The 12,500-nt window shown below is 39.1% G+C and overlaps 1 protein-coding gene across 6 annotated transcripts in view; it reads right to left on the reverse strand.

Moving 5' to 3' along the window:
* Positions 1 to 12,500, reverse strand: part of LOC126267990 (uncharacterized) — a 224,314-nt gene that overhangs the window by 43,725 nt on the left and 168,089 nt on the right. The window contains exon 6 of one of the 6 annotated variants that reach the window (XR_007549062.1): positions 8,925 to 9,047. The exons of 4 other annotated variants lie outside the window; for them this stretch is intronic. Coding sequence is in view for 1 of the 2 variants with exons in the window: in XM_049973349.1 (XP_049829306.1) it covers positions 12,080 to 12,116 (37 nt within the window). In the remaining variant the exon portion in view is untranslated. Of the gene's footprint in view, positions 1 to 8,924; positions 9,048 to 11,683; positions 12,117 to 12,500 lie in introns of those variants that run through there. One more of the 6 variants, XM_049973349.1, reaches the window with a different exon arrangement.

Raw genomic sequence — 12,500 nt, forward strand, 5'->3', positions numbered from 1 at the left:
AGAAGTATAAACAAAAATGGAGCACTGCATCCGATGATATTTTTTGTGCGGTTAAGAGGGTTTTTCCCCAGTGTACTTTAGAGAAGCAGATAGAATTCATTTTGCAATAGACAGAATGGATGGCAAAGCTTTCACTTTTTTGGGGGGGTGGGGTGGGAGGGGGGTGGTCAAGAGGAAAGAAGCAGCCAGTAATTATGACCAATTCAAGGGAGAATTCATGCACAAGTACTGGTCCAAAAGTTATCAATGTGCAAATCTCTTAAGATTTACTACATTGCAAATCACATGGAGAGGTATCTTCAGAGAATTAGCAATGGAGAAATAATTACCAAAGTAATCAATTCAATAGTCCACCAAATGACAGTGGAAGGAACAGAACACTGATATAGGAGCCATGGTAATGGCCATCAATTTTAAAATGATCACAACAGAGAAGATGATTCGAGAAATTGTGGGAGGATAGAAGAGAGACAAAAGGATAATAAGGTATGAACTGGCAAAGTAGGGAACACAGGAAACTAAATGGTGCTCCACTTGAGATCCAGTCGGGAGTAAGATCTGCCAGGACCAACATTAACCTTATCAAAAATGATGACGGTGGAGATGTGAGAAGAGACCTAAAGGAAGAAAATGAGTGGATTTTCAAAGAACCCTTATTACCTATGGTTAAAATCGAGATGTACTGTTTGAATGCTGATGTTTTTGTAGACACAGGAAATGAAGCATGTGCTGTATCCCAGAGATTATATGAACAAATACTGAGTGTGGAGTTCTGCTTACAGAGTTTTCCAGTTAATGGTGTGAGAGTTGTAAATGTTGCAGATGTTAAGTGCAAACCCATTAAACAGCAAGTGTTGATTACCAAGCACAGGGGGAAACTATGAAGCAACATTTGAACATGTCAGTTATTTTGGGCATACATTGGCTGAACAAAGTGCAAATAGTTGTGGGTTTTGATGAAGGTACTGTAGAGGTAAAAGGGAGAAACGGAGAGAATAAAAGGTTAACTTTTATAGAAGAGAACAAAGTAAAGGAAGAGAAAGTATTTGAACAGGTGAGCTTATGTTATGAACACCAATATGAAAAGCTGGAGGAGGAAGGTGGGCACATATTCTATCAGGGATTAGTGTGAGAGGATGAACTTGGGGAGGATACGATAAGCAAGAAACTGGAAGGAATGATGCACTTGCATTAGGAGGTTTGAAGAAAACTGGTTACAGTATTGTACAAACAGCATAAAGTCTTCTCTCAGTAGCCAGGTTTTGTGAGAGGGGTAGAATGCAGACTGATGATAAAGAACCATACCCCAGTCAATATTAAACAATATTCTATCCCCCAGGCAAATAGGAAGGCAGTAAAAGAAGGGATACAAATGATGCTGGACCTTGGAGTTATATGCAGTGCCAACAGATAGTATAATAGTCCTCTGTTCATGGGGGATAAAAAAGGATGGGAAAGTGAGTATAGTGTTGGATGTATGCACAGTGGTCAGCATCAGTGAACCATAGAAAGACAGACCTGAGGCAATAGAAGTATTGATCCAGAAATATTGAGGAGCAAATACACTCAGCAGCATTGACTTGACTCCGAATATTGGCGTACACTGTATCTTTTGCCCCAAAATCTTGTCAGTAGACAGCTTTTATGTATTTACACTGACAGGAGTTACCATTACAGAGTTTTGCCATTCAGCCTTAATGTGCCCGTCTCCAATTTATCAGAGACTGCATCAAATGGCTGCTGTGTCAGAGCACAAGAGCATGTGAACACCCTAACTTTCAACAATTTGCAGATTTACTGGTTATTTTTCTTCGAATGTTGCTAAATGTAACATAGATGTGCTAATCTGAAATATACGGCCCTTAAATTACTGCTCCTCTAAACGCCACGAAACTTGGCAACAGGGTCATTAGCAAATCGTCAGTTGTGCATGTTTTAAGGAGTTTCTGCACATGCGCAGCTGGCATGATGTAACTGCCTTACGAGTCAAATACATCCGGATTTGATTAACAATGTGCACAGTTCATGGCATGTACAGCTATGCTTTACCTCTCAACTACAACTTTTAAGTCTGTGCCACTAGGTGGTAGCACACTGTGTCAAATAATATTCTTCATTTATTTTGCAGTTGGCATAAATTTTGTTAGATGGTAACACACTCCTCGGACGTCAATTCAATCATTATACAGTAAAACTACATTGGACAACATTGTTGCATTATTATTACTATTATTAATATTAATGGTAGTGGCTGCAGTTGTACAAATGTGTTCATAATCATAGCTGTTATACAACAGTTGCTGTTTCATGCATTGAATTTTATCTGAATCAAAAAGTTTATGAACATCCAAAATGTATACTCACGAGCTGCCACCAGTAAGGACTTACTCAAGAAAGTCATTGTCTATGTGGGTGATGTACTACTTGCCAGCAAGTCATAGGATGAAAATTTGGAAAATTACATGGTGTACTTGACATATTTGAGAAACAGGAGCGACGGCAAATTTGGATGGATTGGAATTTGGTAAATCACAGATAAATTTCCTTAGACAAAATTTCAGAGGAAGGTACTTACCCAGATCAAAGTAAGTTGAGGTTATTAGGCAATTCCCCATTCCCAACAGTAAGAAGCAACTGAGAGCATTTTTTGGAGTCTGAGTTCTACAGAAAATTCATCAGGGATCCTATACTCAATGTCCTGAAATTAAGAAAGCTAAGAAAGGCAAATATGAGATAGCTCATGAATACAGATTGTCAAGAAGAATTTCAAAAGATTAAGAAAACCTTTTGTAATGTGGAGATATTGTACCACCCAGATTTTACTAAAGACTTCTATACGGGTGCAGATAGCTCACATTACAGACTGGCTATATGTCTTTATCACGTGGAGATAGATGGGGGTACCAAAGTGATAAAAAGTACAGACTTTGGTAGCAGAAGTTTAAAAGCATATGAAAGAACAAATTTTGTTACCAAATGGGACACTTCAGCAACTGTATGGGGTATCAAACGATTCCATTATTATTTGGCGGGAAGACAAGTGAAGGTGGTTACTGGCCACAAAGCCGTCGCATTTTTAACCACCAGCAAACTGCAAATTAACTACATAGGTCCATGCCCAGTAAGATTACAACTTTGAAGTGACATACAAATCTGGCAAAACTGAAAACACTATGTATTATCAAGACTACCAATTGAGTCAAGGGCAATAGCAGTGAACAGACGACAAGATGAAGAGATTAGGATCAACCTAGCGAAAGAAGTGCAACAGGCAGATTTCATAAGGATGTTCTTATAGAAAGTGCATAGGGAGCAAAATGAAGATGATAATCTTAAGATGGTTAAGCAAAAATATAGGTGAGCTGGTGAAAAAAAGATCATACTTATTAGTGCATCAACAATTGGATATTACACAAGAGAAATGATGAAAGTAAGGAAAGTTGGAAACTGTGTGTGCCAGAGCATGTTGTGGATAACATCTCTGATGTTGATCTGTTGTAGAATTTTAGAACGTTTTTTGCTCGCGTATCATGTCTTTTCTGGAAATCCAGAATTTACTCTGTAGAAATCAACATGGATTCCGGAAACAGTGATAGTGTGAGACCCAACTCGCTTTATTTGTTCATGAGACCCAGAAAATATCAGATACAGGCTCCCAGGTAGATGCCATTTTCCTTGACTTCTGAAGGCATTCGATACGGTTCCACACTGTCGCCTGATAAACAAAGTAAGAGCCTACGGAATATCAGACCAGCTGTGTGGCTGGATTGAAGAGTTTTTAGCAAACAGAACACAGCATGTTGTTCTCAATGGAGAGAAGCCTACAGACATTAAAGTAACCTCTGGCGTGCCACAGGGGAGTGTTATGGGACCATTGCTTTTCACAATATATATAAATGTCTAGTAGATAGTGTCGGAAGCCCCATGCGGCTTTTTGCGGATGATGCTGTAGTATACAGAGAAGTTGCAGCATTCGAAAATTGCTACGAAATGCAGGAAGATCTGCAGCAGATAGGCACTTGGTGCAGGGAGTGGCAACTGACCCTTACATAGACAAATGTAATGTATTGCAAATACATAGAAAGAAGGATCCTTTACTGTATGATTATATGATAGCGGAACAAACACTGGTAGCAGTTACTTCTGTAAAATATCTGGGAGTATGCATATGGAACGATTTGAAGTGGAATTATCATATAAAATTTATTGTTGGCATGGCGGGTGCCAGGTTGAGGTTCATTGGGAGAGTCCTTAGAAAATGTAGTCCATCAACAAAGGAGGTGGCTTACAAAACACTCGTTCAACCTATACTTGAGTATTGCTCATCAGTGTGGGATAGAGAAGAGCGGCGCGTTTCGTCACAGAGTTAATTGGTAAGTGTGATAGTGTTACGGAGATGTTTAGCAAACTCAAGTGGCAAACTTTGCAAGAGAGGCGGTCTGCATCGTGGTGTAGCTTGCTGTCTAGGTTTCGAGGGGGTGCGTTTCTGGATGAGGTATCGAATATACTGCTTCCCCCTACTTATACCTCCCGAGGAGATCACGAATGTAAAATTAGAGAGATTCGAGCATGCATGAAGGCTTTCCAGCAGTCGTTCTTCCTGCAAACCATACGCGACTGTAACAGGAAAGGGAGGTAATGACAGTGGCACATAAAGAGCCCTCTGCCACACACCATTTGGTGGCTTGTGGAGTATAAATGTAGATGTAGGTAAATTAATCTCAGCTATGAATTGTATGACTAATGCCCGTACTTTCAATAATGTGGGGAGGCACATAAACAAGGTATTAAGTACTTGTGGCACCTGCCAAAAGACTAAGATGATCACAGTCCAATAGGAAGGTTTTATGAATCCAATCATATCGGTGTTGATTAAAGACATCTGTTTGGACCTATGTCTGCAGCACGGGGAAATTACACACAAATCTTAGTTGCCAAAAAAACAGGTTTCCAAATCTGTAAAATTTTACCCTTTGTAGAAAGCCACCAGCTAAGCTATCATTAATAAGTTTGAAAGAGACTGTTTCAGTAATGTAAGAACACCTAAGTGGATCCTGAGAGGTAATAAATAACATTTTTGGTCCAGAGGATGGAGAGAAATGCTTCATAGACATCAGACAGAACAGATATAGGCCAGCCTCCAACCTAGCAGAATGGATGATGATGGAGCTGAATAGTCTATGTGGAACATACCGTCACAGGACATGGTTCATGGAAGGAATATTTGGAAGAATTTGAACGTGTCAGGAACCATCCATCACACAATTCTATTGGATATGTGCCATGTGAGATCCTGCTTAACCACAAACTTGATGCTATTTTTAGTGATTTATTGGATGGACTGCGACAGAAGCCTGAACAACAGGGGACTGACATACTAGGACATGCACTGACACCATGAAATACTGCATTGATAATGTCTACGCAATAGCCAAAATCTAGATTTGCCTAATAAAACCTGAAAGAAAAGGACGACTGATTGCTGTGCTCTCTCATTTGAAAAATTATTGGAATACTCGCCAGGAAGTGATACAACATGGAAGAATATATTAGAACTAGTGGAACTAAGTATGAGGGAGAAGGAAAGGAAGACACTAGACAGACATGGTAATCTATTTCAGCCAATAGCATATTGAGTGGGGCACCTGGTACTAGTAAAAGTGCATGCCAAATCGAAGTAAATAGAATCTGAGATACAGAAGTTCAATGGTGTTTATAAGAGACTATACAGGATCATAAGAAACAACCATCAAAACACTGTGGAACTAGAACATGTGCAAAGAGAGCCCACAGCAAAGAACATGTTCAAAACATAAAAAGGTACTATCCACAGGAAGATAAGTGTAACCCAGATAAGTAAGGTCAGACTAGACATGGGGAACAAGCATCTCTTTTGCGGGTATACCAGGTGGTGACTGGTACACTCCCAGCTGGGTTTCCTGTTTCAAGTCTCACTCCTCTTCCATCTTCCCTAACCCTGATTTAAGAAAACTGTGAAAATTATGAAATAGATTACGTACTGATTGTCCAAATATTTCATTTATGGAGACTTAATCAAAACCTGTAATACATTCACCATATTATTATAAAATAAATGTTAAGGTAGTAGCTGAGATGCCAAAGAACACATAATTCATGTAAATGTTTAAAATCAGACTATAAAAACAGTAATACCAGAAAGAATAGAGGCAAATGCCAGATCTGTAGTTTTGTTTCATGAGTCAAGAATCATGAAAGAGCAAAGGAACTGTAATGAATTGGAATAAGGTAACTGCTGGTGATTGTGATAAACAATAAAAACATGTAAAATGGCAGAGGTGAGGCACTAGTTCTTTGTGTTAATCATATGAAGTGCAGAGATGATTTACCTAATGAGAATAATAAGGTATGGAGGAGTTAAGGTGCATAGAGAAGTTTTTGTGTGTTTTTTGAGGTGTATAAGGAAGATTAACAAATGTCATACAAGTATACATTTGAAGTAAGGATGATATTCGATCTGAGAGATATGTGTAGTGCTGTTTTATGTGAGCTGAAATGTATATGGAATATGAAGTATTTTAAGAGCTAATGGTTGAACACTCATCTATTTTCACATAAGTTGTCCTATTTATATTTGTATGTATTTATATTGGAAGTGATAATGAAATAGGTATGGCGGTGATAAATAGAGGGTTACTCATGAAGTGCAAAGGAATAATGATTTGATGATCTAATTAGTTGTTCAGATTGGGAATTCATGCTTTTGTATTGTGTTTCAAAAGGCACAATTCAAAGAGTAATGTGTACTGATGTTTCAAATTTTGACATATATGTCAATGTGATCAAAAGTATGTACTATCTTATTTGCAGTATTAATAACAACTGTTTGAAATACAGCAACATACTATATGGTAATATAAATACCCATTTCTTCTGAAACTTACTTATGAACAAACACATTAATTATAGTTATATCTGAGTGCTTTAATAGGAAGTAGAGCACTGTCAGTTATGTAATTTGTTGTACTGAAATTATGCTTTGCCTAATATGTTTCATGTTAGTACTTTGTTAGCGATGTGAGTAGAATAACCATTAATATGATGTAATTCCTCTACACCTTTCATGTGTTGTGTCAAAGCTAAGGTAGAACAATAGTGATAGCATGGGCAGCAAAAGCCCTGCTAAAAGGACGGCACACCACAAGGGTAGTTGAAATACTGTAATAACAGTTTTTTTTCTGCTGTGTTATGAAAAAGGGTAACCAGCAACAGTTGTGTGTTTGATGGCCCACACAGACTGCTGACGGGACATTTCTTTGTCATTTATTGTAAGACAAATTTGTTAAGAATTTACTATTTTTTTCTGATATTCGTTAAAATTTTTGTATAATATTCCTTGTAGACGTAATTCACTGTGGCGACCAAAACTGTGGTCTCTGTGTGTGTGTGTGTGTGTGTGTGTGTGTTGTCCAACTCTGATGAAGGCCTTTTTGGCCAAAAGCTTACTTGTTTGACAGACTTTTTGTTGCACCTATCAGCAATTCAGCATCTCCGCTATATGCTAAGTAGCAATTATCCTTTTCATGATATTGTCATCATTCCATCCTGGATTTTCCATTGTTAAATTTAATGTTCTTTATTCTTTTTTGTAATCTTTAACAACTTTTCCTATGGCTACAAAAAAAGTCTTTTAGGGCAAGTGTGTAAAGGGTCCACGAACCCTTACCCAGTGATAAACACATTTTGCTTCACACAGGATGATGGTACGCAGAATAGACTACCAAGCTCCGCTAGCGCTAAATGAATGAAGTGACAGTCAGTTGAGTCTAGGAGTCCGTCGAGTCTGGTATGAGCCTTGTGCTACACAACGTGTCTTACCAGCTGAGTGGGTCCTTACTGGTGTGAACTGACCGTCAGAAAAACGTACCAATTCATGACAACTGTCATTTCTGACAAATGTTTTTGAAATGTTTACAGTGCGCTGAATACTCATGCTCACGACAACTGTACCGGCCACACACTGGATTACAATGAGGATTGTGTGCGCTGACTGGTGTTACAGTGTGTGATGTAATACCAATAATACTAACCTGTAATGCGATTAGCTGTAATTACAAGTGTGAGACAAAAGTAGTGTCTTCCTAATACTGTGTCTAAATAGAATATATCATTAATATAGTGTAAAATACCTTGGCATTGGTTTTTGCAAAAGCCCTTTACCATTGTATCTAATATTGTTGAGCAGCCGCATACTGATTAGAAATTACTCCTGAAACTTCTAAGTGCAATTAGCGTTTATCTATTAGGTCACAGTCACATCAAAATTAAAGTTTGGATGCTATTTCAGGCAATACCAATTGATGTAATATTAACTGAAGAGTGTTTCATCTTTCAGCTCAAAAAAAGCACAAATATGTTCGCATGACAAAATTTTTGGTGAAAAAGGCGGAATGAGGATTGGGGCAGCTATTTCCCCACTTTTCTGTCACAGTCTTTTAAAGAGCTACATATTTGCCTTTTTGTGCTCCAGCAAGAGCACTTTTCTGTTGGTTCCCTTTTTTTCCCTGCTTGTATAAAATGAGTTCTGTAGCTCAGTAAAGCTATGACAGTTTATTTATGTGCTTTGACACATTTATATATTTTAACATATAGGAACAACAAATAAGTGTGCATAATGTAATGCTAACACAATCCCTATCAATCCAAGTTCACTTCAACCTACTTTACATAAAACTGCACAACATTTTTAGGTTATGCCTATGGTATAATAAAAAAAAATGTTGTGTTTCATTTGCAAGTACAAAGAACTCCTATGAGAAATAAGATGTTTACTCTGCCAAATGGAATCATCATATAATTTACAAGTAAAAACAGCCTGTAGAGGTGTGAAGTGCCCATTATACAGAGAGAGCGCATCCAAGTTTTATTGGTGAAAAAATACATACCAAAAACATAGTTTGGTGACCTCAAAAACCTTGTGATACATTCACTACATCAGTTAAAATCACATTTATGCCTCAGATTGGATATTACATGCAGAAGTGTGGTAATTTTAAACCTCTGGATCTCTGTAACAGACACCAATGTCAAAAAAAGTTTCAGGGTTTATCCGAGATCATCATCTTAAGAACATGCGGTAAAATATTTGATGATTTACAATGAATAGAAATCATAGAAGTGGCCATCCACAGAATTGGTACTTTCTGTATAAAAAAAAATCATTTTCTGGGGGGTTTCCTCCAGAACTGCCCATGAACAAATGGTGAACCAACTGCTTTGCTCAATTTCTCTGGGCTGGAGGAAGTGTGTATTGCTTAAATTTTCACTCTGTACTGTAGGATAGCTACAACCCTCCTACCATTGTATAATTTGTGACTTCACACATTATTTCCCACATTCAATCTTCTCTGAGCTTCATTCACCGGTACATTGTCACTGGCTTAATTGTGCGCTTCCAAATGGTTAAATTGACACTTGTGTAAATTTTACGTCACAATTTTGTGAATTTTAATGGCATAAAAATAACAAAATGACTAAGCTTCTCACTATGAAACTACTGTGCTTTGCAGGGTTAAGTTCGGACTGAATTGAAGGCCAATTTGACAGTGTTCATCTCTACTTCTCCTTTACCACTGAAGCACACTGTAGCATCCTGTATGTTTGTGGCTGTTTATGAGAATGATTTGTGTGTCATAGATATGGTTTGTTGTTATATTTACATCTTTGATGAAATTGATTTATATCATATGTAAAATTTAGGATCATTTTTTGTTCTGAATTATCTGTTAATGGTAAGAATACATTTTGGGTTTTTTGCCAAATCTCTGCAGATTTCTATTTCATCTAAGACGTTTGTGTAGCTTCCTCTTGTAGATGCATAGTATACGTGGACCAGTGGTTGTTGCTTTTGTTTACATATTCTTTGTACCTTGTAGTAAATTTTCAGTCTGTTAAACCAATACAGAAACTGTCACAGCCACTCCACTTAATTTTACATATTCCTGATAATTATACACTCCTGGAAATGGAAAAAAGAACACATTGACACCGGTGTGTCAGACCCACCATACTTGCTCCGGACACTGCGAGAGGGCTGTACAAGCATTGATCACACGCACGGCACAGCGGACACACCAGGAACCGCGGTGTTGGCCGTTGAATGGCGCTACCTGGGCAACATTTGTGCACCGCCGCCGTCAGTGTCAGCCAGTTTGCCGTGGCATACGGAGCTCCATCGCAGTCTTTAACACTGGTAGCATGTCGCGACAGTGTGGACGTGAACCGTATTTGCAGTTGACGGACTTTATAGTGGGCATCCGGGAGGCCGGGTGGACGTACCGCCGAATTGCTCAACACGTGGGGCGTGAGGTCTCCACAGTACATCGATGTTGTCGCCAGTGGTCGGAGGAAGACGCACGTGCCCGTCGACCTGGGGCCGGACCGCAGCGATGCACGGATGCACGCCAAGACCGTAGGATCCTACGCAGTGCCGTAGGGGACTGCACCGCCACTTCCCAGCAAATTAGGGACACTGTTGCTCCTGGGGTATAGGCAAGGACCATTCGCAACCGTCTCCATGAAGCTGGGCTACAGTCCCGCACACCGTTAGAACGTCTTCCGCTCACGCCCCAACATCGTGCAGCCCGCCTCCAGTGGTGTTGCGACAGGCGTGAATGGAGGGATGAATGGAGACGTGTCGTCTTCAGCGATGAGAGTCGCTTCTGCCTTGGTGCCAATGATGGTCGTATGTGCGTTTGGCGCCGTGCAGGTGAGCGCCACAATCAGGACTGCATACGACTGAGGCACACAGGGCCAACACCCGGCATCATGGTGTGGGGAGCGATCTCCTACACTGGCCGTACACCTCTGGTGATCGTCGAGGGTACATCTAAACCGTAATCGAACCCATCGTTCTACCATTCCTAGACCGGCAAGGGAACTTGCTGTTCCAACAGGACAATGCACGTCCGCATGTATTCGGGTCACCCAACGTGCTCTAGAAGGTGTAAGTCAACTATCCTGGTCAGCAAGATCTCCGGATCTGTCCCCCATTGAGCATGTTTGGGACTGGATGAAGCGTCGTCTCACGCGGTCTGCACGTCCAGCACGAACGCTGGTCCAACTGAGGCGCCAGGTGGAAATGGCATGGCAAGCCGTTCCACAGGACTACATCCAGCATCTCTACGATCATCTCCATGGGAGAATAGCAGCCTGCATTGCTGCGAAAGGTGGATATACACTGTACTAGTGCCGACATTGTGCATGCTCTGTTGCCTGTGTCTATGTGCCTGTGGTTCTGTCAGTGTGATCATGTGATGTATCTGACCCCAGGAATGTGTCAATAAAGTTTCCCCTTCCTGGGACAATGAATTCACGGTGTTCTTATTTCAATTTCCAGGAGTGTATTTTTTAGCTTTGTCTGTTCCGTATATTATGTTCATTCCCAATTTATCCTCTGTGAGAAAGCTAATTTTAACATTAGTAATAAGAAATGTGTTACTTATTTTTTGAGAAATATTTCCCATATGTGGCAGGTTAACAAATATTTCTTTCTTCTTTCTAGATTTGTTAATGTTATTTCGTCTTTTTGTTTGCACATTTGTCCATAATTCTCTTTCTGTATATTTTTTGACTATATTAGGTTTATAGCCGTGATTTGCACCTACAGTTCTAATTGTATCCAATTCAGTCTTCATGTTTTTGTTAGTACATACTGACACAATCAATCATGGCATGAAAATACACTGCTTTATGTGCTAATGGGTGATTTAATGAGTTATGTATTATACAGTTGCCTGTTATTGGTTTACAAAACATGTTAAATATATGGACATGTATGATTAGCTATTTTTATGTCTAAAACGTTTAAGCACTTGTCCGCTCCATATTAAATGGTACATTTCATGCTATTATTCATTTTATTCATCTGTTGGTTAAATTAATTAATTCTGTTATTATTTCCATGAAAGACAATGAGGTCATCATCAACACAGCATCAGTAATAAGTGACTTTATCAGCCCACTGGGTTTGTTCTCTGAAAGAATTTATTTCCTAGGTGACCTAAGAAAATTTTTGTCAGGATTCCTGCAAGGCAGCTTCTCATAGCCAACCCATTGCTCTGCTTGTGTATCTCTCCCTGAAAAGTGAAGTAACTGTATGATAGCACTATTTCTAGGAGACCGATCAGTTCATCTATTTCTGGTTGGCTAATCTTACTAAATTTTGATTGGTTACTTCTTATGATGTTGATGTTTTCAGTAATTCTCACATTTATGTACAGATTAATAACATCTAATGAAATGAATTTTCCGTTTACTAGTATTTATGTCTCTTTAAGCTGATAAATGAGGTCCAGATTTAGGCCAACAATGGCTTGATTGTATCTAGGTTTCACCCGAGAATGAATTGTTCCTTGAAACCGGTAGCTGTATATAAAATAGTACATCTCGTGGAATATTATTACAACAGTATGCATTTCATAAATGAATATGTCTTGACCATTAAGTTAAAAACAGTGGAA

The sequence above is a fragment of the Schistocerca gregaria genome, chromosome 4 (genome assembly GCF_023897955.1).
Source record: "Schistocerca gregaria isolate iqSchGreg1 chromosome 4, iqSchGreg1.2, whole genome shotgun sequence".
In the NCBI taxonomy this organism is placed as follows: Eukaryota; Metazoa; Arthropoda; class Insecta; order Orthoptera; family Acrididae; genus Schistocerca; species Schistocerca gregaria.